Source organism: Telopea speciosissima, chromosome 7 (assembly GCF_018873765.1).
Source record: "Telopea speciosissima isolate NSW1024214 ecotype Mountain lineage chromosome 7, Tspe_v1, whole genome shotgun sequence".
NCBI lineage: Eukaryota > Viridiplantae > Streptophyta > Magnoliopsida > Proteales > Proteaceae > Telopea > Telopea speciosissima.
This window is the reverse complement of record NC_057922.1, coordinates 14363984-14391644: the sequence shown is the minus strand read 5'-3', so window position 1 is coordinate 14391644 and position 27661 is coordinate 14363984. Positions and strand designations below refer to the sequence as shown.

The following is a 27661-nucleotide window of genomic DNA, read 5'->3' as shown; positions in this document are numbered from 1 at the left end:
GTGTTTGAATTGAGAAACAATTTCTCTACAAAGCGAAGGTATGACTATATACATATCTGTCTTCCCTTGACCCTGTAATGACGGGAGCCTCGTCTATTGAGCATGCCCTTCTATTCTATTGAATCATAAAACAATCATAATTAATGTTTCATATGAACAATGTACAATGTAGGATGGTGATGGATTGCTGAAATTTCCATCCAAACATGTGAAATGATTACAATTGTTATTTTGTTAAGTAAAAATGGTAAAAGTTGTGTACAATGTCAACTCAAAAATGAAATTACACATCCCCTCATATATCACTGTTCATGAAAGGGGATGATGTGTCATAAATGTTTCTCACCTTATTGTTAGATTCCAAAAAGGGTTCTCTCATTCGCGTGAAACTGCACTCGGATAGTGTAGGGAATCCTCTCCTTAGTAAAAATGATTAAAAATATAATGGAAGTGAGAGCCCACATAAAAAATGTTGGGAAAATCATTTCCAAACCATTGTTTACTTTTATCACAATGTATTGATGCTTTTTATTATTCTAACCATTGCTTATCTATGAAATTATGTTCGATATTTCATCTCAAATGTAATGGTCTATCTCAATCATATTCCTAACAATTAGGGCTTCAATAAATTAGAATTCAAATAGAATTTGTTTTGATAATGGAAAATCAATAAGGCTGTGATTTGATCAAATCAGATTAACCTTTCGTAGAGTTGGGATCAATTCCTCACATAAAATGCCACTTCACATAGATTTCACCATCCATGGGTGCGGGTTGGCCACGTTAAAAGTGAGTTTCACACCCCATAAACAGTGAGATTCATATGAGATGTCATCCCATGTGGATTCAGGTTCGGTCCGGACTCTTCGCATGACATTAATCAGTTAGATCATATAGGAAACCTCCTTATGAGGGTCATGAATAAAGGTGTCACCTTAATACAAAAACAGCGAAGCTGACAAAGCAATACAAATGAAGGGTTATTTTCGGCATTTCACATCAGAAATACCTGTTCTAAATTACAATCATAATTTGCAAGACTTTACCCTAACTGGCTAACCTTGTTTTGTCTGATTAATAAAAGCAAATACTAAGTAGGCCCTCATTTAAAAGAGTTATCTATGTTAGGGTCTCACTTTCGGCAAAATCTCTCGAGAAGCCCTTCTGATCCGAGATTCTCTACTTATTTAACCCTTAAATCGAGCAATTCTTGTTACCTATCAAACTCAGAACCAGAGAAGGAGATAAAAATAGCTGATATTACCAAAATCATCTGATTCGTTCTAGTGTTGCTTATGTTTGTGTTTGTTTTTGAATTTCAGATGAAATGTTCTCAGATATGATCCGGGTTTTTTTTATGTGGATTATAGGAGTTCAGGTTGAAATTTAGAAAAAAGTGACTGAAGCAAGAATGGAAATGGTGTCCTGAATCCTCCTGATCTTTAACCCATTGGTGTGAAATTCTTCTTTCTTTTCTCCCTCTTGTGGGTTTTCTTTTTCCCCGTGGTGGGACTTGGTCAATTTTACTTTAATGCGGTGTCGGAGTGGGAATCCATGATATATGAGAAAAGGTCCAAAGTTGGTTTCGCGTTGCTTGATGGAATTCATATTAGGGGGTATGACTTGAAGTTGCAGAAAGTTCCATGAAATCTCTATGGAATGAGAGTTTTCTCAGCTATTTGTTGCCACGTTAATTTAGACTGGAGAAGATATCTGGTAGATTTTGATTCTGAGATTGTACAGGGAAGGGATCTCAAGATTCTAAACTCACCCTTGAAGACAATGTTTTCTGTAAAATAATCAGATATTGTTTGTGTAGAGCCATGAATCTGGCTTCGCCAAGAAAAGGGTTTTCAACAATGGCCGTATTTCCACGGTCGGTTTCCTCCATTGCAGTTGCAGGGGGAGGATTAGCTCTGTTCCTCATTTTTGCTTCATGGGTTCTTATTTCATATCCTATAGGTTACACCTTTCAGGGTTTTCTACTTGGGATTGACAATTCCAGGAAATATTTACTGCCTGGTGACAACAATTCTGAGCTTGTGCTTCCACGGCTTCCAGCTTTACAAGATGGTATTCATGGTTTGGCTGATCCGAAACCCTCTTCTGTTGCTGATGACGCAGTAACTAAGGGTTTAGAAGCAGAGCCTTTCAGTTCTTCTGATTCTCCCAGTGCTCCGGGGGCCAAGAAGGTTGATCAGATAACAGCACCAGTTTCCTCATTGGCCTATGATTCGAGTCGAGAACCAAAAAAGCCCATTAGTATTTCGGTTTCTCCGAAGGTTTCTGGGGCTATGAAGATGCCTCAACCGCCATTATCAGGTTTGTCCAACACCTCAAAGAGTCTTGGTCAAGAGGCAAATGGTAGTCCCTTGGCTTCTTCTCTTAATTTGCCGGATGGTAAATTGGATTCTTCTACAAATTCCACGGAAGTGACTTCCCCTTCTCCGTTTCCTCCTTTGGCGGGCAAGTCTAGCAAAATTGATTCAGTTTATTCAGGTATCCTTTCTTTTTCTGTTTTCTCCCCTGCTTTTATCATCTTATTTATGCTTCTGCTACAACTTTCCTTTTCGACCTTCGGAGTAACTTATTGTCAATTCTATCTTTAGCCCGTTGCATAGCTGGTGGGTTCTCTTATTTAGCTTTTCTTTAAGCTGTCTTTGCTTATTGAAATTGACCAGTTTGGTTTGCTGCTGATCTATCTATTTTCCTTAATTGAATAACTTTACTTCTTTCTATATTTGTAATTTATATGCTATTCTGGAGGGGTTAGAATGACGAAGATCTTGTGCAAGAGCATGACTTAGATCTTGTGCAAGAGCAGCCATCCATGGATACGATGAACTGAACTTTTTTTCTTGGTCACCCCTCCATCAACTCCGCAAAAAAAAGTTCTAAAAATGCTTGTCATTAGAGGGTACTTTATATTTTATTGCATTGTGACTGACTAATTAGTTGGTCGGGGTGTCATTTTTCTTCTTGGTATTTTTTTTATTAAGTATTTTTTTATGCTATATTATTGACATATATTGCCCTCTCTTCACGGTATTCTGATATGAAACTCAATCTCTTCAACAAGGCAACCCAATCCCATGAAATCACATAAAATATAGAATCCCATACAATCTCAATATGTATGGCAAGTGTATCGGACTAGGGTTCCCACGTTTCTGTTGTTTCTCCTTGTAAACTATTGTATATATAATGTCTCTTTGAGACTCCAATGAAATCAATCAATGAAATACACTTTGATATGGTATCATCCGCTCTAAGCTCACGCCCATCTCCCTTGTACGATCCTGGTTCTCCTTGAAACCCTAGTCCCTTTTCATTCATTGCCATGGGTGACTCCTCCTCCACCGTTACTCCCCTTCCTGTAGGTGCTCACCACTTCGTTTCTCTCAAGCTAACCTCTACCAACTTTCTCCTATGGCGCAAACAACTTACTGCCTACCTCAAGGGGCAGAACCTTTTCTCCTACGTTGATGGCAGCAGCGTGTGTCCTTCTCCTCCTGCCGACACCTCTTCATGGCAGCAGCAAGATTCGGCTATTGTTAGCCTTCTTCTCTCTTCTTTATCTGAGAATGTGCTGTCCTTGGTTCTCGACAAGAAAACCAGCCATGCTATCTGGGACGCGCTTCATGAGGCCTTTGGATCCACTTCTTCCACTCGCCTAATGTCTCTCAACATGAATCTCCAGAATCTTCAACAACACCCGGACGAATCAATTGCTTTGTACCTTCAACGTGCAAAGCTTCTAGCCAATGAACTGGCTGCCGCTGGGAAACCTCTTGCAACTGCTGATTTTAATATTATGTTCTTCGCGCGCTTCGCTTCGACCTGCAGGACGTTGTCCTGTCTCTGCTCACTCAAAGGGTGCCTCCCTCCTACACTGAACTCAGTGGCATACTACTGAGCCATGAGAGTATGAAAGAGTTTCAGAAATTAAAGGTTACTGAAGTTCCCATCGCTACTGCTGCACCTTCTGCAAACACTGCCCAGGCCAATATTGCTGCTTCCTCTGATGCCGGTTCCTCTTCACATCAGGGTGGCTGTGGACGTGGCGGCCGTGGTCATGGAGGCAATCTGTTTTGTAGCCATTGCAAACGCACCAATCATAATGTTGACCGGTGCTTCTACCTCCATCTACCACCTAACCCATACCCCTCCCAACCGTATGCTCACTACTCCACTGCCACATATTACCGCCCTCCCCATCCATACTCTGCCCCTCCATCTCCTATCAATCAATGAAATACACTTTGATATATATTGATCAGTCTACACAATCAAGAAACCCTTTTAGCTTGGTAAGCGATCTATTATTTCATATCCTTTATTTATATAGAGTGACAAGTACCAACGAATTTTCATAATAAGTATTTGTATATAACATCTTTCAAAATCATTTTTTTCTTCTTCTTTTGAATGGATTCAGTGATTCACATTGACTAAATTATTTCCTCAATAAATTCATCTTCCATTATAACTTCTTTTAATTGCTCAAATATATGAACTTTTCCACGGTCTGAATTTTCTTCACTGAGTTAGGAAAAGGAAGGGAGGGAATTTTAGGGCATATAACTCTTGAGAATAGAAAATGGGAGTGAGAAAGAGAGATAAAGGCAGATAAAGATTTTGACTGCTACTCTTAATTATGAGAAGCGGGAGCAATTAAGCGAGGTTAACAGCTGGTGCTGGCAGGGGTTGAAGCGAAATATTCTTGATAAGAATCAAAATCTTACTGTGATATCTAAAGTTTCAGGATTAATTCTAGTTCTTTGGTGGGCCTACTTTTTGCTGAATTCGGAGGATTAGGAGCTTCAGTCTTGGAGAATTTTTGGGTTCCATTTTTTTTAAAAAATTTTCCTGTGGCGGGTGTGGGTTTTCTTTTGTAACCTCTCGTTTAGCTCCTATTGGAGAGCTGGCCCTTTATGGTGTTGTGGGCTTTCTCTTTTTCCTTTTAGTGTTGAAATGTAGATTATGAAGAAAATAATTCCATTTGACCTATTCAAAAGTAGCAAATATCTTAAAATTTTATAGCAAACCTGCTATTGTTATAACCCGGTTTTAGCTCTTTTAAGGGACAAAAATAGTTGAGATAATACCTGCTTTGGTTGGTGAGCTTTTTTCATAAAATATTTTCAGGGCATGATGGAACCTCATATTTTCTCTAAGAATGAGAATGTGAGATCACGCCCATTCCATTTATTTCATCTGTTAAGGACTTTGGTGCTGATTTGAGTCAATTCGTTTCAACTTTCTATGCTCATGTCCATTGTCCTATCAGTGTTCGTGATTCTATTAGTACTCATGATTCTATTAGTACTCATGATAAAACTAAAATTATCTGAATTTTCCATCCATTTTCTTCTATTATGGCTCCGTTTGTTTCAGTGTAAAATAGCAATTTAACTATAAAATCTTATTTTCCATTGTTTATTTTTATATTTGTAAAATTTTCATAGGTGGAAATTTACCAGGGGTTCCGTGCATTTCTAGATTTTACCCTACCAGAATTTACGCGCAATTTGATCATAAAATCTTCGCTTGTAAAATTTTCAATTTCTTAAGGATATAAGTTGTTGCCTTAGATGGATCACATATGGATTATGCACATATGATATGGGCTGCATAATTCAAATTGGTTATAATGTCATTTTATATAATTAATTTAAATAATTTTACTATGTAAAAAAATGGCAAACAAGCATTGGAAAATCTTGCGATGACATTTTACATCATGTTTACCTCCTAAAAACAAACATGGAAAGTTTTTCAAGAAGTAAAATTTTTCTAGCTAAAGTTTACCAAGTAATGGTTTATGTGTGATATTTTACATTGAAATAAACGGAGTCATAGCTGGAAATCTTTCTTTGTATATGTGGATATGGTAATATCCAATGGGCTTCTTTGTTTAGGAAAACTAGTGAGAAAGCACATGCATTGCATGTGTAATATGTTTGACATCCATTATGTTAACAAACTAACTTTTCTGCGCTATGGAAAGAGAGAACTAATTTTGTTTGAGGAAAGATAACATGGATATGAAAGATTTTATGGGAAAGAAGGAAGAGGGCGGATAAACTTGAAGTCGGATGTTAAAAAAAAAATGAAGAACTAGGGACAAAGAGGGAAGCATGCAGATTTAGCATGAGTGTGAGAAAGCCTGAAGTTTTTGTGAGAAGATTCCTCCAGCATATAAATGATGTTAATGACAATTTGGTAGCTAGTCGAATTAGAAGAAGGGCATCTCTGGTATGAAAGTGAAGAATGCAAATGAACAATGTAGAGTAGAGGAGAAGGCTCCCACGATTGGTCAATTGGTCATAGTGATATAAACTTTGTTAAGGGCATTTTAGATTTTTAGGTGCAGAAAACTGGAACCATAGTTAAGGTAGTTTTTGGTATTATGTAGATAGGACACAACTACTGTAGTGACGAAACATTTTGTTTTATGTCAGGGTAATAGATGTATTGTCATAGACTCTCCTATCATTATAGCAAAAAGTAACAGAGAAGAAAAAGATGAACTAGATTAAAAAAAAAATAAAAATTGGAACAATGGAAGACTATATTTTTATGGTTATTGCTCTATCCCTTCCCCCCCCACCCCCCCACCCGTGGAAAAATAATTAAAGCTACAACAAGTTATAGTTTATAATGGACTTTCCACACTTTCCTATGGCTCCATCTGTTTCGGCATAAAATTTTATCTGGAAAATTGTACTTCGAAAATTTTCACATGTTGTTCAACATGTAAAATTTTATGCCCAAACATCTTGGTTGTTCTTGCTAGTGACTTAATCATGTTCATCTTTGGGGTATATTCTCGATATAAGTAGGGAACAGATAAATTTCCTTCCAAAAATCCCTAAGCTAATTTTTCAATCAGTAGCCCTTGTGCTTTGGCCATGGTCAGCTTGTTTTTATTATCTTAAGTAACATCACAACTTAGTAATAATCTTCCTTCGATCACATCACAACAGTGTGGCCTCCACTATAATTTCTCTTATGCAATCAGCTCCGTGCTGGATTTCACATTTTCTTTACACGCCAACATTGTTGTGGCTGATCTGATACCCCATTCATTATGAATTTAAGAGTTTGTTACTAATATGCAAAGACAAACTCTCTAATGAGGGATAATGTGTTAAATAAATGCATTCTTGCTAATAATTGAGAGAGACGATAATGTGTATATTATTAAATGATATTAATTACCAGCTGTGTATTTACAGAATATTAATTACCAGCATTGTCAAATGGTACCTTAAGTTGTCTTAACTGCCCTAGTTGAAATCTAGTTTGGATTGACGTGTATATTTGAAATTAAAGTTAAACAAAACTTCGTTTTTAGGTTATGACTTGATGTGGGGGACTGAGTTAAAATATTTGTCTAACCCTATCCATATGTAGAATCACTGTGTAAACAAGGAATACCAAGGAGGAGTAAGAGAAACACAAATGAGGGTCTTAATACCAACTAATTAAGATGATGCCAGGTTGTTGTATGGTGTATGGTGTATGGTGTAAGGTGTGAGGCTTTAACTGAGATGTGTAGATATTATTGGCCCATATTGGTTGATTTTATATGAATTCAATATCTATTTGTTGATAATTGGATATTAATTTTCTCAAGAAGTTTATGAAGCACCAAAGTCACGCATTCCAAACCTCTCTCTTTCTCATTTGTGCATGCGCGCGCGCACACACACACACAAACACACATGCAAATTCAATACTTTTTGATGTTCCTGAAGATCTCTCTCTGTTTTTTACTGTTATTTGCTCATGTCAATTAATGAAATAAGTCACAGACAATGTATATCCCCAAATTTAGAACATAAATAGCTCTGTCTATGCATATCACCTTGTCTACAGTGAAGGCCATTGTATTCCATCATCAACAAATAAACAATTTTGTTGCATTGTACAAGTGCCAATATTTGTCATCATTAAACCACTGATTCGGGGTTTTGTTGCAGTGCATTGACCATGCTACACATTTGTACTGCAAAATATGTATAATGCATTGGTAGAGCTTATAAACTAGGTTCTCTGCTCCCACTTTGTGGTTGTAGCTTTATGCTACACCTCTATTATTTTTTACATTGGATCAAGGAACACACTGGAGAAATACCATTATTGATATTCATTTTACTCTTGTAGAAAGTTCTACATAGTATTTTATTCTTCTTCTCATGCGTTGGTTGTTGATACTTTGACTTGTCATTTATTATTTAGACACCTGCGATCTATACAACGGCAAATGGTTCTATGATTCAGCTGGGCCGCTATACACAAACAATACATGCCCCGTTCTGACACAGATGCAGAATTGTCAAGGCAACGGAAGGCCCGATAAAGACTATGAGAACTGGCGATGGAAACCATCTCAGTGCGACCTCCCACGGTTCAATGGAACAAAATTCCTTGAGTTGATGAGAGGGAAGACATTAGCATTTATTGGTGATTCAGTCGCCCGGAACCAAATGGAGTCCATGTTATGTATTCTCTGGCAGGTAATTATATAGGTACGCTTGCTCTTTTACAACTTCACAGAGCATATCATCATACACCAGCCTGGTTGCATTTCAGTGGCAGTTCTTGATGGTTCTAGCTTTTTGCTGATTTGTGGAGTAGTTACCTTACCAATGAGTTCTACTGCTGCTAAGGGTGTCACTTTAGGACCATAACCGACCCGCTAAAAACCGGAAATGTCCCACCTGTTAGATTATTGGACAGTTCTGGGTTTAGATTTTGGAACAGAGTTTACTAATCAAGACGGGTAGATTTTTGTCCAGATTACCCAATGGTTCCAGAACTGAATATCCAATGAGAACCGATTAGGAACCAGAACAATTAGGGAGCCATCAAACAAAGACGATATAAGTTAAAATTAGGGAGTTAGGGTTGTGAAGATTAACTGACGAAGAGAAAGGTTAGGGGCTTCAGTCCGGCCAGTGGCTGTTGTCTCCGGCAATCCGCAGTGGCCATCTTTGCAAACCCTCTCTCTATCCATCTCTCTTATGCTCATGGCTCTCCCTCTCTCTCTCTCTGCCATTGTTATGTCAGCAGCTTGGAACCCTTCCATTTGGTCCTAGGGTTTCTCCAAATCAGGCAGCACTTGCTGCATTGACTGCTGCTGGGCATAATCCAGCTGTGTTCCTTCTGTTCTTCCATTTTAGAACTCAGCTTTATGAGTGCGGCTCCACCCCCTGTTGCACAATTGAAAATCTTGCAGGCAATGCCGAGATTTGGAATGGGGAATCCTGGTAACCAGAACCCAGAACCAATTAGGAACTGGAACCCAACCATCCCATCAATAATCATTACTGATTTCAATCAAAACGATCAGTTTATCGGGACGGTTCTGGTCCTGGCCCCAAAAGGTGGAACCAATTAGGACCCTAATCCATCCCAATTGATACCCTTACTGTTGATGAAAAGTTTGACTCTGTTAAGTAGAATGTATTGGTATTTGCACATGCTGGATAATTAGATTTCTCTTTTATTACATTTTCAGGTGGAAGTTCCTAAAAACCGTGGAAACCGGAGAATGCAACGTTGGTACTTCAGATCGACCTCTGTGATGATTGTTAGAATATGGTCATCATGGCTCGTCCATAAGACACCACAGGCATTCGACTTTGCTCCAGAGGGAGTGATCAAGCTTCACCTCGATAAACCTGATGAGGACTTCATGGAGTACCTTCCAAGTTTTGATGTGGTAGTTCTTTCTTCTGGGCATTGGTTTGCGAAGCAATCCGTATACATCTACAACAATGAGATTGTTGGAGGACAGCTGTGGTGGCCTGATAATTCCCGCCCAAGGAAGATTGACAATATTGAAGCTTTTAGGATCTCTGTTCAGACAATTCTTACTGCAATTGTGAACCACCCATCTTACACAGGCCTGACCATTGTTCGTTCCTACTCACCTGATCATTATGAAGGTGGTGCCTGGAATACAGGCGGGTCATGTACAGGGAAGGTAAAGCCTGCCTTAGATAGTGAGCTGGTGCCCAGTGGGTTTACAGATGCAATGCATCAGAAACAAGTGATGGGCTTCAGTGAGGCAATCAAGAGCCAAACTAACAAATCAAAGTTGAAGCTAATGGACATAACGAAAGCATTTAGCTACCGTCATGATGGCCATCCAGGTCCGTATCGGAGTCTGGATCCAAATAAGATCACCAAGCGTGGCCCTAATGGACAGCCTCCGCCACAAGATTGCTTGCATTGGTGTATGCCAGGCCCGGTCGATACATGGAATGAGCTTGTGCTTGAAAACATAAGAAGAGAATTTGAGGTAATTGACAAGGCCCCTGTATGACATTGGCAGTTAAGTCGATTGGTTCAGTCTGTTCGTATAAGTTGTGTTAAAGTTATAATTTTATACATGTAAAATTGTAATTCTGTCTAAGAGTAGAGAAATATTTATTTGAGGAGCTTTAATCAATTCCTCTTCAACTGATCTAGGTAAACTTTGTAGGTTGAGGGAATTGGGAGAAAAAATTGAATCACAAAGTAGTAATGAACTGGCGGCTAGATTGTGATTTATGAAGGTAATTCTTTTTTTTTAAATTTATCAATCTAAAGGAGAGTCATGTTCATGTACTGGTATGCAATTTTGTAGGTCCTAAAGTAGTATGGTGATATGGTAACATGTAATTCAAATCCATGCTCAAACAAGGCTTGAGACTTTGTGACAGGAGGAAAGCGTGGAGTCTGCCCGTACTTATTGCAAAGCCATTCAACCTTTACATCAAATGAAGCCCGAGAGTTGTTCAACAATGCTCTGCAATTAATTTCTTCGATTGAGATTTTAGATTCATCAATTCCATCTATCCTCGCACTCAGGGCACCAATCTGGTCCTTTGTCTCCTCTAAAAGGTTTAGTTGGTTAGCCATAACGCCTGTAGAGAGCGAAAGGGGAGATGGTAATAAAGGGTTTAGAAAAGCAAAGAGGGAAAGCGAAAGAGAAGATGAATCGAGTTACGTGGTCGCATACGTGAGAGTGCTGCTTCTGCTCTTGCTCTGATACCACCACGGTCACTAAACTCTCCGTTTTCCTCTGTATCAGACCCACTATTGTATTGAACAGTTGGGAATGACAAGAATGTGTAGCAGCCTATTAAATATTGGAGTGATAAGGATTTCTTGCAAAAAAAAAAAAATACTCAAAACAAGGAAAGAAACGTGGAAAAAAGAGAGAGAGTGAGAGAATATTGGAGTGAGTTATGCCATAATTATTCCATGTTTTATTTATGGTAAACCTTTATTAACACAATCTTTAACCTGCACAGTCATTATTCAAAAACCATATTCAAAATCTTATTAAACTAAATTAAGTATTTTATTAATCGGTTACCCCTTAATTAAATAAAGTAGATATTATCAATCTCTCTCTTGCTTGCTGAATCCACAAAATCTCACTACCCCTTTTTTTTTTCTTTCAAAAAATCCTCTTTATTCTCAACTCTATGTTCCCTTCCCCTGTTTGCTGGTCTGTGTTGGAAATTGCAGAACTAAAAGCAGCAAGTCGTTCTAAAAAAATACAATTGGGTTTATATTAATCTGATCATTGATTCCAGTTGGGTTGGAGGGAAAACCAATTGGGTTTCCACAAATTTCTGATTTTCTATAAATAAATAAAAAAAACGTGATATTGATCTGTTTTTTCGGCTGTACAGAGGGAGTGGAGAAGAAAGAACCAAGAACGGGCTAATGCAGTAGAGATTAGAGAATCCATTTTTCTCTTCCTCTATTGGATTACTAACTCTATTACAAACTTCTCAAACTACCAACTATGTTCCATCGCCATTTATTTTTGTTTTTGTCAGGATTCATCTCATATTTGATGAAATACTTTCATCTGGGCTACTGAATGATCCAGTTGTTTTATGCAATCTTTTACTTCTTGTTCAATTTTTCTGCCAGGTTTTTAAAGCGGTAGGGTTTCGAAGAGCCTTTTGGCAATTACTGGGGTTTCTCTCAAACTTCCAGCAGGGGGTTAAAATTGATGGAAATGAAGGAGTTCCAGTCGAATGAAGTGGCAAGAACTTCCCAGATCAACTCTGGATCGAAAGAGGGCAACCTAGCGATAAACAGTGTTTTTGTTTTCTCCTTTATGTGAGCAGGACGGATAGCAGAGCATAAATCAATGGTGTGCGAAGCAGCAACGGTGAGGGTGGAGCAGGTAGCGATGGCGGGGCTGCAATGACAGGTGTTAGGAGACGGGGCGATGAGCAGTTACATGCTTTGGGGCAGAAAAAGAAGAAGAAGATGGAGGAGGAGGAGGAGGAAGAGGAGGTGGGTGGTAAATTAGTAATTTACTTCTTTCCATTAACAGTGTTAGTCAAATGGGGTTCTTTATATATTGGAAACAGGATTTTTATCCGCGGCTGTAACTGCAGCGCTGCTGTACTCATCGTGCGGTGCTGCAGGTGCCATGTGGGGCCGCTGTGCATACATGGCACCTACAGCGCCGCACGATGAATACAGTAGCGGATAATGATATCCTTGGAAACACTAGAGAAAGTATGGGTGAAACGAATTTTTATCCTGGGTGAAACAATCCGAGTCTTTTAAAACCCCAGTCCAACCCTAAGTCTTTTTAGCTCAGCTCAAGCCTAACCCAACCTTGAAGTAAATCTCAGCCCGAGCCCAATTCTATAGTATATTTATGCTTTTTAAGGCAAAACTCAGGACCTTGGAAAGTCGATTAGAATCAAGGAGTCTGAAAACGTCTTAGGGTTATTTGGGTTTTTAACAAATGCCCTCCCTAAAAATGCCCATTTATCCTAATGCCCCCATACAACTTTTTTAATTGTAAATCTTCCCTACTTTCAAAACATTGTAGCACTTTGGTTCAATCTGTTAATTTAGGATGTTAGATGTTAGTTTGGTAAAATCTAATGACCAAAATGCTCTTCTGATAAAAATCCATCAAAATTAAACAATAAAATGATCAAATTGCCCTCATCTTCCCTAAATGGTTTAGGCTTCGAAACTAAAAATCAAACCCTAAACCATTTGGGGAAGATGAACCCTAAAATCAAACCTCTATATTGCCCTCGTGGTTTTAAGCTCCATCTTAAAGAAAAACATAGAAAAAAGAGTATTTGCAACCCGTTACTGTTCAAAACCTACAAGCAGGAAATTAATCATGAATTCAATTCAACTCCAGTCACTCCAGACTTACATGAAGCCTTATGATGTGGCATTTTTATGGTTTAAAATGTTTAAAAGGGATTGTCGTAAAGGTATGATCTCTGCGGTTGACACCAAAATGTATTAGCTTTTATCGGAAAGAAAAATGGAAATCCACGATAGCATAAGAACCGAATGGTAGGTCTCTCTCTCTCTCCGTCGGCTAAGTTCCCGAGGGATTTCTAGCAGCCAGGCATCCACCTAGGAATCTGAAAATCAAACCCTCCATTAAATTTTGGAGGTTTGATTTTGGGGTTCATCTTCCCCAAATGGTTTAGGATTTGATTTTCAATTTCAAACCCTAAACCATTTGGGGAAGATGAGGGTAATTTGATCATTTTATTCTTTAATTTAGGTGGGTTTTTATCAGAAAGGCATTTTGATCATGATTCCACCAAACTAACGTCTAACATCCCAAATTAACGGACTGGACCAAAGTGCTACAATGTTTTGAAAGTAAAGGGGAATTTGCAATTAAAAAAATTGTAAAGAGGCATTTGAACAAATGGGCATTTTTAGGCGGGCATTTGTTAAAAATCGGGGTTATTTTGAGATTGGCTTGTTTTTGAATAAAGGTTATCGAATTTTTTTTTTACTATTATTTATTCTGAATAGGTATAAAGGTTATCGATTTACCGGTCATGTTAACGTCAGTCTCTTCACTCTCTTGTACTTAATAAAACGAGGGGAAATTTCTTTTGGGCAACATGAATACATTGCATACTACTACTAGTACAACACTAGGACACAAGCATTATATACAATAAACTTCTAATACAACGTACAATTGGTTGGGTCATGGGATAATAAATACAAATGTATACTTCACATACTATATCGACAACAAACAGTCCCTTCACATGTACTATTGTAGCCAAAACGTAATACCCTGAATCTCTCAATTATTTTCAAATTGCACATATTGAAAACACACTCATGTAATATTCTAGATTATTCCCTTATATCCAATAAGAGAGGAATAAAATCCCATGATCATAATTGGAAATCCTCTTGTTGTAGCCAACATACTAGTTGCTTTCAATTTGTCTTTGTACTTCTCTAGCTTCTCATAGTAAATGGAGACAACCCTGGCGTTTAAACAAAACATAGCTTTCTTGTATTATGAGATGACAAGAGGATAATATTAGTCAAAATGAAAAATAGACCTACTAAGCTTACAAAAATCTCAACTAGAAATGAACCAAGGAAAAACATTTCAACCAAAATAATACACAAAAAAAAAAAAAAGAGACATTCAATGTTCCTGATATCCAAATTACTAAAATTAAAAGAATAATAAACTCAAACAGAAGAAAAAAAGTTTTAGCTTAATCAATAAGTATGAAAAACTCAAATTTTGAAGGAAATGATGGCTTACCGCTGTTCATAGCCCTTATTATAGTTCATCTTCCTTGGTGAGTTCCAACTCCAAGATAAATGTCTTTGATCAGATGTAACTCTTTGACCACATCATTTATGTTCATTCGATCCCCTGGTGATTCAATTGAGCAATCAACTCCAATTCTAATAATTGAATTAATGCACTCTTGAACCACGCATCTTCGACTTTCAATGATGTTGGTTACAGTTGTTGCTGCCCCTTCTTCATCTTCTTCCATAAGGAGAAGTGATGGGTCAACGACAATCATCACTCTATCATCATGCAAAGCCATCTTAGCCCAGTAGTGGAGATTAACGTTATCTTTAAACATTTCATGGGTAGGATGCTTCCCTGTGAACATCTCTAACAAGAGAATCCCATAACTGTAGACATCACCATGTGTCGAAACATCAGCACCAGCACCATACTCTGTAATTTATGTACCTTAGGTTAGTATTTCTATAGCTGGTGAGAATATGAGCAAAGCCTATTGGTCTCAACTGGAAGAATAACATGATATCAAAAGCGTGATTTTCCTACTCAGTTGAACTCAAGGTTTAAATTAAGTATAATCATCGACAAAAATCCCATAGAGCAAATTATATGGGTCTAGAGTTTTGAGTGAGGTACATATGCAACATAACAATTTACATCTCAAGAGAGATTAGGGCATCTTCAACATCGTTCTTATAGTGCTCATGCAAGGAACATGGGCTCCTTTAATGTCTGTAGTTGTGGATCTAAATCCAACAGATTATCTGATGGCATGATGTCCAAGCAATTTGATTTCATGAACTTAGTGTCGCATGTGGCCACATTAATCTATGTATAGGAGAAACTACCAAGTTCTATGCAAACTAAAGGCATAATTTCTCAAAAAACCATTGTTTGTAGCTTATGGAATTCAAGGTATGATTTGATTATAATAAGATGCAATCAAAACTTTGCTGTAAAAATAAAGACACTCAAAATATCATCCATGTAAACATACCTTTAAGAAGGGGCTTAATATGTCACAAAATGTATATAAAAATAGTAATTACGTCTTAAGGTATTGGGTGGAATAGGTAAGACAAATATTAGATTTATCGTACTAAAGTAAACTCAGTAATAACTGTCTAAAGAAGAGGAAAAAATTATACTAGATCAAGTACAGAGGTACATTACCTGGTGCAATGTATCCAATAGATCCCTTTACTCCGATTGAGCTTGTGTAATTTTGAGATCTATTTGTGACTTTTGAAAGAATTCTTGATATCCCAAAATCACCTAAATGTGCAGTCAAATCACCATCAAGAAGAATATTGCTTGGCTTTAGATCACAGTGAATAATTTGTGTATGACAATGGTGGTGAAGGTAATCTAATGCTGTTGCCATATCAATGGCAATATTCAATCTTTGAACAAGGTTTAAATGCCTTTGTTCATCTTGTATGCCATCTACATGTGGATGTAACCAACTCTCCAAACTCCCACCGGGCATGAACTCATATACTAAAGCCATAAAATCATTACCTTCAAAATCTATACTTGAGCAAGATGTTAAGATTCTAATAAGATTACGATGCCGGATGTTTCTAAGGGATTCACATTCAACCGTGAAACTCTTGGAAGCACCTCTTTGTCTAATGTTGAGGACCTTTACTGCAACAATAGTTTCCCCATGATTGAGAACTCCTTTGTACACAGAACCAAAACTCTCCTCTCCAATCAAATTTGCAAGAGAAAATCCATCGGTAGCTTTAAGGAGTTGGGCATATGAGATCTTAAAATGATGACCCCCTATCAAAAGAAAATTGGATTCTTTCCTTTCTTTTCTTCTCTTGTGGGTGATAAAAAGAAATGTCATAAAAATCAAACATAGAGAGCCGCCGCAACCACATACGATGACTATCAACTTGAAAACATGAGCCCCATGTTCTTTTGACTTTTGAGTTTGGCATGTTGGCAAATGAAGTTCTGGTATACCTCCACAAAGCTTATTGTTTCCGATGATTGAAACTGCACTCAAATTTGCAAAGACTCCAGCTGTTGATACCTCCCCCTCCAAATGATTAAACGATAAATTTAAGTTTTGTAAAAACTTAAATGTATCCAAATATTTTGGTATAAAACCTGAGAAGTTGTTGTGTGAAAGATCCAATTCCTGAAGACCCCTTAGAGACCTCAGAGATGATGGTATGGATCCTTGAAATAAGTTACCCTTCATAAAAAGATACTCTAGGATTGTACAAGCACCAAGGGTGCTAGGGATATCCCCAGACAGCATATTGTCAGAAACATCAAGGACTTCAAGATTGGCCAGTCGATCCACTTCCAAAGGTAGAGAACCAAAGAAAAAATTTTTACTCAAGTTTAGCTCTTGTAACGTGAAATGATCAAATATCTTTGTGGGGATGATGCTATTGAAACTATTACCAGAAAGACCCAAGTGTAACAAATGTTTGCATTTTCCAAGACTCGATGGTATTTTTCCTTGTAAACGATTATCTCCTAAATAGAGATGAATCAAGAATGTCAAGTTTCCAAGAGAAGAAGGGATTGACCCTGTGAATCTATTCCCATCTAAATAGAGTACAGTTAGTTTTGAAAATCTCCCAATTGAAGTCGGAATACTTCCTCCTAATATGTTAAAATTTAGGGCCAAATATTGTAAGTTGACAAGGTTCCCGATCCCCACTGGGATATCTCCAGATATTTGATTGTATGCCAAATAGAATAGTGCCAGTTGGGTCGATAAGTTTGCTTTGGAGTTGGGAAATACACCACCAAACTGATTATCACCAAAATCCAATTGTGTTAAACTACTACAATTGGTCAATGTGTTGACAAAATTCAGGTCATCGGCCTCTCCACCTCCCAAATAATTGGTGCCTATTAAAAGCTTAGTGAGTTTTGATAGGCCTCCAAAATTAATACCTACTTTTCCAGTAAGCCTATTTTTGCTAGTAAAAAATATTTGGAGTTTCAACAAATTGGACACAGAATTTGGAATTGGTCCATGAAATTGGTTTTCCCTAATTGAAAACCACCATAGATTAGGAAGAGTGTAGCCTAAATTTGATGGAAGACTCCCTTGAAGTTGATTATATCCGACATAAAAAACAGAGAGTGAGGAAAGATTATTATATATAGTGGGAGGGATAGTACCAGACAACTTATTTACACCAAGCCCGAGAATCATTAATCTTGCCAATTGGCCAAGGGAATCCGGAATACTTCCACTTAAATCGTTGTATGCCGCAGAAATGGTATCAAGGGATGAAAGATTCCCAAAGGAAGGTGGGATCTGACCCGTCAATCTATTGTGATGGAATGAAAGGAATTGAAGCTTTGATAAGGTGCCAGTAAGTTGTACTGGAATTTTCCCCACAATATTGTTGAAACCTAAACGGAGTTCAATAAGGTTGGAGCAACGTGATATGTTGGGTGGGATTTCCCCTTCAAATGAATTGTTGGATAGGAGTAAATAACGAAGCCTGAACAGAAAACTTACTTCACGAGGGATTTCACCATGAAAGCTGTTGTTTTGGAGCGAAATCTCTCTAAGGAAACTGAGGTTTCCTATTTCTGAGCCACAGATCCAACCAATCCACTGGACTGTAAAAGCAAAGCTCGACCCTGTTTGGATGCCGGCGACCGCCACATATAACGCCTGGCCACTCACAATAGGGGACGGAGTCATTCCGAAGCTCACAACATGAAAGGGATCATTGGTTATGCGAGAGCCTTGATGGCCAACAAGGCTAGCCGATCATCCGTTCCATTTGCCAAACTCATGCAGCTGCTGCTGCTGCTACACCAGAAGAGAAGAAGAAGAATGGCATTCATAGTGCGGAAAATGGACAAAAGCACCAAGCAAGAAAAACCCATCAATTAATATTTCTGTCTGGGTTATATGGACTGAAAATTAAGTTTTGGAAATGATGGAGTAGTAGTAGTAGTAGTAGTAGGCAGAACATAACAGAACAGAACAGAACAGAACAGAAAACAGAATAGAACTCTGGAAGAAGAGTTGGATGGGTTTAATTATGAACTCGTCAACTGCAATTTATAGTATCATCAGTTGCAATTTAGATATGATACTATTGAGAAAACAAACCCGCGTTCTGAGCATTACCGTGACAAACACGGTCTTCATTCGAGACTACTTCCAATAGCTAAGGCTGAATGAACTGTGAAATAGCAGTCAATCCTGCTACTTGATTGGTCACCCACCCACTTTAATTTGTCTTATTAATATGGAACCACCACTCACTTCCTCATATTAATTGGATTTTGAACTTTTTTATTTTTGATTCAATGATCCCATCATGTCTTTCTTTTTCTGCAACTTGGGAAGCCCCAAGCTCAATTCCATTATGGTTTCTGACTCATATTTCAATTTGTTCTATCAGATTTAAGAGATTGATTCTACGGTTTTTAGAATTGATTCAGATCGATTCTAATTTGATTTGAATAGAAATCGACAGGACAGATTCGACCCAGATACCCTAATGCATTATAATATTTTGCTTTAACCAACGATCCAATTGTTGTAATAATTAAATGAAAAATAAAAATGTATAAATTAAATATCAAATCAATGAATTTCCATGGATACATGATGGAAAAAGAAACACATTTACAAATATTGGAGAGATATCTCTCATTGGTTCGGGTGCAGGGGTAATAATCCTTCTTGAGAGTGATATCGATGTTTGTTCGTGTCCTATTGTCGTCATTGTCAGGAGGTGACAAAATTCAGCGTCTATGAATCAAGTCACTCCTCCAAACTGGAGCACCCAAAGGCTTCCATTGAATATGGCAATGCCACCTCAGGCGAATTTCTTGCAACTAATTTTGAATCGGGGTTACTCCCAAATCAATTTGAATATGATCATTCCTTATTTTATCTTTCCTAGTTTTGTCATACATCCATCCCAACTTCCTCATCTCTGCTACAATTAACTAATCTATATATCACTTCTTAACTGCCTGTACCAAATATCATAGTCATATGACTGTTTTATAAAATTTTCTTTCAAGCTTTAAAGGAATACGTCGATTACACAACACTCCAGATGTACCTCTCCACTTCATCCATCCCATTTTAACTCTTGGTGAAACATCATCTTCAATATCACTTTATTTATTATGACTGGGCCTAAATACCTAAAATAATCATTTTGAGGAATCTCTGTCTCATCAATTTTTTATACTTCATTATCCGTCCTAATGTAATCAAAGTTACACAACATATACTCTGTCTCCATTCTACTTATCTTAAAACCTTTTGATTCCAAAATTGATCTCCATAAATCAAACTTGACGTTAATCTTTGTTTTTGTCTTATTCAAAAAAAAAAAAAAAAAAAAAAAAACACAGACACCAAAGAATCTCATCTTGAATGTCATAGATTAGTAGTTGTAATTTTCAAGGAATATTGTTTGTTTTTAAGTAAGAAAAGCATGTAAAAATAAAAATTTCAAGTAGACATTGGGTAAAGTGGAGGGTTGTAATTTAATGCAAGTCTGCTGTTCCAAAGGAGTGTTAGAGTTTTTTTTTTTTTTATGAAAGTGTAATCACACAAATCACACACCAATCCCAAAGATTAGAAGTGAATTAGAGTTGGTCTTAAATTTTGATAGTTTTTTATACAAAATGATTTAGGAAAAAGTTTTCTGCCTAGGAACAGAGGAAGAGGAAGGACTTCCATTCTTTGTCTTTGAGAGGAATCCTCTTTATATGTCGCATGAATCTGTTGCAGGTAAGGAACAGGAAGCCCCCTCGGATATATGGGCTCTTGGGTGTGTCGTGGTGGAGATGATTAGCACTTCAAGAACTCCACGGGTCAGAAATGGGTTAAAACCCACATCAATTGAAGCATTTCAAACTCAAAAACTAGGGTAAAACTGATCCTATGACGAAAGTGTGACATAAAAGTCAAGTCAATTTTGTGTTTTATGCCATGATAACATAAAGTCAAGTCAAGTCAAGTCAAGTCAAGTCAGTTTCTATAAAATAAAAAAAAAAGTTTTGTATTTTATGCCATGATAACAACTAAGGCTGTCAAATCTTAATCCGAATCCTTAAGATCGATCGAAATCGATCAAAAAAATCTGAGATCAAATCGAATCGATCCTTATTGGATTGATTTTGGACTGGGGTATGATGGGATCGATTAAAAATTGAATCGCATCAAATCGATCGATAACAAATCGAAAACTGAACCGAATGAAATCAATAAAAAAATTAATGAGTATAAGGTTATGAATAATTGAATTGATTTCAATATTAGTGAGCAAATTTACGATTATAAAGGAAATTGTTACAAATCAATGAGTATGAGATTATGAAAATAGGAAAATTGATTTGTAACAATGCTTATTCCACTGGTTTCCTTTTTAAGTGTGGGCTAATGAAATATTTTAAGGTAAATTACACATCATCCCCTGATTTTCAAACGAAACTCAAATCACCTCCTGATTTTTGAAAAACTCAAATCACCCTTTGATTTAGACCCCAATATGACAAATTAGTCACTACTGTTAGTTTTATGCTATTAAGTGATGATGTCAGTCAGTTAAATAAATTTAAATCTCTAAATTACCCTTGACATCCAAACATAGATTTTAAATGGTAGTATTGTAAATTTAATTCTAATGATTTAGTACAAGGGTAAAATAGTCTTTTCACACCAATAACTAACAGTAGACTAATACCGCTACTGTAGAGGGGATGATTTGAGTTTTTTCAAAAACCAAGAGGTGATGTGTAATTTACCCAATATTTTATGTAGTTGAAAAGAAAAAGAGAAGATAATAGGCACAAACCTAACCCAATTTGTTTAAAAAAACCCGATATCAAATCGAATCCAAACCGCTATCGACCCATTATCATAAACTGAAACCAATACGAAACCAAATCGCACCGAAATCGAAACTGCGGCCAAAATCGAAAAATCCTTATTAGTTCGGTTTCGATTTACCTAAAAGTCACATCGAAATCGAAAAAACCGGACTGCACCCGGACCGAACCGATCGATTGACACCCTTATTAACAACAGTCAATCTTGCTACTTAGTAAGTTAGTAGTGACCTAACTTCTCTTATATTAAACTACACCTCAGAACATGATTGATTGCCTTTTTCGGCTCGGACCAGGATCCTCTACAATATCGGCGGGGCGGCAGTGCACATCCGACGGCACAGCAAAGGCCAGGTGGCACACATGGCACACATGACCGCTGCTGTACCGTCGGATGTGCACTGCCGCGCCGCTGGTATTGCAGAAAAAAAAAAAAAGAAAAGGGATGGGCCTTACCATGTGTTACATAGGAACAAACAAGGGTCTCTACTACTCTTATATTAATTACTCTGTCTCATACCGTGGCCGTGACAACAATGGTCTTCATACGATTAACTGCTTTGGTGACCCATTTGAGGCCAATTCCAATAATACCCTACCTTAAAAGAAACAAATTGATCCTCTGACAGTCTGACCTGAGCATTTTTGCAAATTAAAATCCTTAAGAAAAAGAGTGACTGGTCGACCCTTATTTCACTTAAACGCAGCGTTAAACGCAACAGATTAATGTAAGCCGTTGATATTTTTTAAATCAATCCTATCTTTTTAATATAATAAACTTATCTTTAACGTTAGCTGGCTGTTACCTCCCATAACCGGTTACTACCCTGAAGTCCGTCTACGGTCATCTGGTTGCTCACTGGACTCTCTGCCGTCTCCGGCGAAAACCTGCTGGAGACGGAGAAGGAGATGGAGAAGAAGTGGGCACCTTCGACGGGGCTGCAGATGGCATCTCTCTCTCTCTCTCTCTCTCTCTCTCTCTCTCTTTCCCTCTCTTTTTATCTCTGTCTCTCTCTCCAACGCCGCTGCAACCTTCCCCGTTACCCCCGCCCAGTGTTCAATCCCCCTCTCCTACAAACTGCAAACCCGCTCCACCTCCTCTGTTTTCCCGCAACCCGCCACCGCTGCTATTTTTCCCACAACCCCAAACCCCATCTGCGACACCCCCTGACCTGTGTTTTTCCCTGGAACCCCAACTCCACCCATTAGAGCTTCTGCAGCACCTGAAGAAATCAAAAGCTGCTTATTGTCGGATTTCTACTAGAAAGAAGGAGAAATGGAAGAGTCAGTCATCCTCCAAAGACCCACTTCAGTATTTTGGGTTCTCGAACAAGTTCTTCCTTTCTGGTTTTTTTTTTTTGGTGAGGAAACCCATGATAATGGTAGCGTGGCCATCATTCTACTTTCTGCAATCATTGCACATTTGTTCTACACCGGAATAAAGTAATTCAGTTGCATTCTTGTAAAACGTTGAAGTATTTCTCCTCTCCTGGCTCTAGAGTCAAGCAGCACCAGTGGTTATTGATCCCCCAAAAACAAAATTTCCATTTCCATCCTGGGTCAATCTCATCACAGTTTTGTATTAGCAAGAGATGTTGAAACCAGTTCAAATCACCATATGGGACTTCTATTGAGGTCCAGAGTCATCAACTTCTCTGTCTTCCATCCTCTGTTTACCTTTTCAATGAATTCCTCCACTCTCCTCCTCAGCTCATCATCATCTTCTTTGCAATCATCTTCATTGTCACTTTCCTCTGTACCAACATTGCTGACAAATTCTTCGCCGGGTGAATTTACAGCATTTGACACTTGATAAACATTTGCAGACAATGATGCTTCAATGTCTTCAGAGGTGAACCCTTCATCTCCTCCTGTCTCTTCTTTCTCAATTCTATTTGGTACTTCATCGGCACAAATGAAACTTTCTTCAGTACCTGGTGAAGTGGGCTTTGGAGCACTTAAGAGCAGAATTATAATGATCAAATTGCAGAGACCAAAGACAATGAGAGAATTGGAAGCGCATGTTCTTGCTTCTTCAACTACCCACAGAGGCCAGGGGGTGTCTGACTCTATGTTACTTACATTGATGTGCATTTTTCATCTTTACTTCTTCCTATCCCAAAAATTTCCAACTAATTAATACCTAACATTGCTGCAAATGGACAAATGCACCAAGGTAAAACCCATCAATCAAATGTTAAATTTCAGTTGCACGCAGATGTACTGTCCGGGAAATTATGGACTCCGGAACATGGTTTGAGGAATTGTTCTTCAGGATCTAAGCAATGGTGACAACTGTAGCAATAGCCATTCCAAGGGCGGAAAGTTCAACCTCATTATGTTGCTGCATGTACCTCTTGGCAATATTAACATAGAAGAAAAGGGGCTTCTTAGTGTTGGAGACCTGAATCCGATTCTTCTTGTGCGAATCGACGATGCCGATGTTATTCACTCCCTCTGTTATCTCTTCCATTGCGGAGAAAAAAACCCTTGTCCTTACCTTAGCCATTACCTCCCTCGTCGTCGCAGGTCGTCGGTGATGAACTTGAAGATGGCTTGAGGCAGATCACGAGAACCCTAAACGAGTAACAGGGGAAGGAGGTGTGAAGTTTGGGCTGCCTTATGGGTAAAATGGTAAACTCACATCCCATTGAAGGGTATATTTATCATTTTAAGGGATCGATGGCCAACAGATCAGCAACTAACGGAGTGAGACTGAGTGTAACAAGTACATTAAACTCAGGAGGTTGGAGTGTATATTTTGAAAACACGGGAGCTTGCAATGTAATTTTCTTTTTTTTTTTTAAATCATATTGAAGAGTATATTGAACTCTTCGCTTTTCATTTTCGGATGTTTATCTTTTGGGTTGATTAAACGGACCTTTCCTGAGGTTTGCCTTAAATATGCGACTTCAAACTACCCTTACTATTTCTACCAAAAAACAAAAAAACAACCTTTACTATGATGTAAATGTACCAAACTGCCCATGACCACAAAACAAAATAGGGACGAATAATTAGGGCTTTACTCTTTCTAATGGTCGGTCCCTCGACGGCGGGTAAGCATACGACCAATACCCATGAAAGCCTTCGCAACAGCGAACTGAAGTTCTGCAAGTGAGAAGCAAAGGTAGAACTTCCCCTGTTTGCTGGTCTGTGTTGGAAATTGCAGAACTAAAAGCAGCCAGTCGTTCTCAAAGATTACAATTGGGTTTATATTAATCTGATCATTGATTCCAGTTGGGTTTGAGGGAAAACCAATTGGGTTTCGGCTGTACAGAGGGAATGGAGAAGAAAGAACCAAGAACGGGCAAATGCAGTAGAGAACCCATTTTTCTCTTCCTCTATTGGATTACTAACTCTATTACAAACTTCTCAAGCTATCAACTGTGTTCCATCGCCATTTGTTTCTTTTTGTCAGCATTCCTCTCATATCTGATGAAATACTTTCATCTGGGCTACTGAATGATCTAGTTGTTTAATGCAATCTTTTACTTGTTGTTCAATTTTTTTCTGCCGGGTTTCCTCGGCAGAGTGCAGGACTGTGAATGGGTTGCACCAAATGGTAGATACCAATAAGGAAGAAGAAGATTAAGAAGTGGAGTGGGTTGTGTTCCAGCAGGGTTGGGAACGGAAGAAGAAGAAGACGGAAGAGGAGGGTGGTAAATTAGTAATTTAATTCTTTCCGTTGACAGTGTTAGTCAAATGAAATCAGGGGTGAAACTGGCCGGGTATTTTAAAACCCCAACCTAACCCTAAGTTCTTCATAGCTCAGCACAAGCTCAACCCAGTCTTGAGGTTGGGCTGAGATTTCTCAGCCCAAGCCCAACCCTGTCGCATATTTAAGCCTTTTTAAGGCAAAACTCCAGGACCTCGGAAAGTCGATTAGACTCAAAAGAGTCTGACAAAAGTCTAGGGTTGTTTTGAGATTGGACTGTTTCTGAATAAAGGTTATCGATTAACCGGTCATGTTAACGTCAGTCTCTTGAACTAAATAAAACAAGGGGAAATTTCTTTTGGGAAACATGAATACATTGCATACTACTACTATTACAACTACAACGTTAGGACACAAGCATTATATATAATAATATTCTAATACGTTGGTAATACCCTGAGCCTCTCAATTATTTCCATGTTGCACATATTAAAAACACACTCATGTAATATTCTAGATTATTCCCTTATATCCAATAAGAGAGGAATAAAATCCCATGATCATAATTGGAAATCCCCTTGCTGTAGCCAACATACTAGTTGCTTTCAATCTGTCTTTGTACTTCTCTAGCTTCTCATAGTAAATGGAGACAGCCCTAGCGTTTAAACAAAACAAAGCTTTCTTGTATTATGAGATGACAAGAGGATAATATTTAGTCAAAATGAAAAAAATAGACCGACTAAGCTTACAAAAATCTCAACTAGAAATGAACTAAGGAAAAACATTTCAACCCAAACAAAAAAAAAAAAAAACAAACACATTCAATTCATGTTATTTGAATTACTAAGATTTAAAAAATAATAAACTCAAACAGAAGAAAAAAAGTTTCAGCTTCATCAATAAGTATGAAAAACTCAAATTTTGAAGGAAATGATGACCTACCACTGTTTATAGCCCTTATTATAGTTCATCTTCGCTGGTTAGTTCCAACTCCAAGATAAATGTCTTTGATCAGATGTAACTCTTTGACCACATCATTTATATTCATTCGATCCCCTGGTGATTCAACTGAACAGTCAACTCCAATTCTAATAATTGAATTAATGCACTCTTGAACCACGCATCTTCGACTTTCAATGATGTTGGTTACAGTTGTTGCTACCCCTTCTTCATCTTCTTCCATAGGGAGAAGTGATGGGTCGACGACAATCATCACTCTATCATCATGCAAAGCCATCTTAGCCCAGTAGTGAAGATTAACACTATCTTTGAACATTTCATGTGTAGGACGCTCCCCTGTGAACATCTCTAACAAGAGAATCCCATAACTGTAGACATCACCATGTGTCGAAACATCAGCACCAGCACCATACTCTGTAATTTATGTACCTTAGGTTAGTATTTCTATAACTGGTGAGAATATGAGCAAAGCCTATTGGTCTCAACTGGAAGAATAACATGATATCAAAAGCGTGATTTTCCTACTCAGTTGAACTCAAGGTTTAAATTAAGTATAATCATCGACGAAAATCCCATAGAGCAAATTATATGGGTCTAGAGTTTTGAGTGAGGTACGTATGCAACATAACAATTTACATCTCAAGAGAGATTATCGTTCTTATAGTGCTCATACAAGGAACATGGGCTCCTTTAATGTCTGTAGTTGTGGATCTAAATCCAACAGATTATCTGATGGCATGATATCCAAGCAATTTGATTACACGAACTTAGTGTCACATGTGGCCACATTAATCTATGTATAGGAGAAACTACCAAGTTCTACGCAAATTAAAGGCATAATTTCTCAGAAAACCATTGTTTGTAGCTTATGCAATTCAAGGTATGATTTGATTACAATAAGATGCAATCAAAACTTTGTTGTAAAAATAAAGACACTCAAAATATCATCCATGTATACATACCTTTAAGAAGGGGCTTAAATATGTCACAAAATGTATATAAAAATAGTAATTACGTCTTAAGGTATTGGGTGGAATAGGTAAGACAAATATTAGATTTATCGTACTAAAGTAAACTCAGTTGTAACTGTCTAAAGAAGAGGAAAAAATTATACTAGATCAAGTAAAGAGGTATATTACCTGGTGCAATGTATCCAATAGATCCCTTTACTCCGATTGAGCTCGTGTAATTTTGAGATCTATTTGTGACTTTTGAAAGAATTCTTGATATCCCAAAATCACCCAAATGTGCAGTCAAATCACCATCAAGAAGAATATTACTTGGCTTTAGATCACAGTGAATAATTTGTGTATGACAATGGTGGTGAAGATAATCTAATGCTGCTGCCATATCAATGGCAATATTCAATCTTTGAACAAGGTTTAAATGTCTTTGTTCATCTTGTATGCCATCTGCATGTGGATGTAACCAACTCTCCAAATTCCCACCGGGCATGAACTCATATACTAAAGCCATAAAATCATTACCTTCAAAATCTATACTTGAGCAAGATGTTAGGATTCTTACAAGATTACGATGCCGGATGTTTCTAATGGACTCACATTCAACCGTGAAACTCTTGGAAGCACCTC

At 37.8% G+C, this 27661-nt stretch overlaps 2 protein-coding genes across 3 annotated transcripts; one reads left to right on the top strand and one right to left on the bottom strand.

The window, feature by feature from the left end:
* Positions 1–1513: 1513 nt before the first annotated feature.
* LOC122668154 (protein YLS7-like) lies at positions 1514–10587 on the top strand. 2 transcript variants are annotated; one of them, XM_043864743.1, is made up of 4 exons: positions 1514–1657; positions 1728–2502; positions 8251–8528; positions 9533–10587. In XM_043864743.1, exons 2-4 carry the CDS (start codon positions 1827–1829, stop codon positions 10340–10342), a joined length of 1764 nt encoding a protein of 587 aa, XP_043720678.1. In that variant the 5' UTR covers positions 1514–1657; positions 1728–1826; the 3' UTR covers positions 10343–10587. The 2 variants fall into 2 exon arrangements, with proteins under 2 accessions (XP_043720678.1, XP_043720677.1); XM_043864742.1 differs by having other exon boundaries at positions 1523–1654; positions 1725–2502.
* Positions 10588–14624: 4037 nt separating this feature from the next.
* On the bottom strand, positions 14625–16451 carry LOC122668262 (probable LRR receptor-like serine/threonine-protein kinase At3g47570). The gene is made up of 2 exons (XM_043864851.1): positions 15770–16451; positions 14625–15031 (listed from the first exon to the last, which is right to left on the bottom strand). Exons 1-2 carry the CDS (start codon positions 16449–16451, stop codon positions 14625–14627), a joined length of 1089 nt encoding a protein of 362 aa, XP_043720786.1.
* Between the last annotated feature and the right edge of the window lie 11210 nt (positions 16452–27661).

Bases quoted from the DNA above. Each gene is read 5' to 3' on its own strand.
- LOC122668154 (XM_043864743.1), top strand. From the start codon at position 1,827: ATGAATCTGGCTTCGCCAAGAAAAGGGTTTTCAACAATGGCCGTATTT. The intron at 2,503-8,250 runs GTATCCTTTCTT...TTTATTATTTAG, and splicing joins AATTGATTCAGTTTATTCAG to ACACCTGCGATCTATACAAC. The intron at 8,529-9,532 runs GTAATTATATAG...TTACATTTTCAG, and splicing joins TGTTATGTATTCTCTGGCAG to GTGGAAGTTCCTAAAAACCG.
- LOC122668262 (XM_043864851.1), bottom strand. From the start codon at position 16,451: ATGACATTTCTTTTTATCACCCACAAGAGAAGAAAAGAAAGGAAAGAA. The intron at 15,032-15,769 runs GTAATGTACCTC...CATAAATTACAG, and splicing joins TATTGGATACATTGCACCAG to AGTATGGTGCTGGTGCTGAT.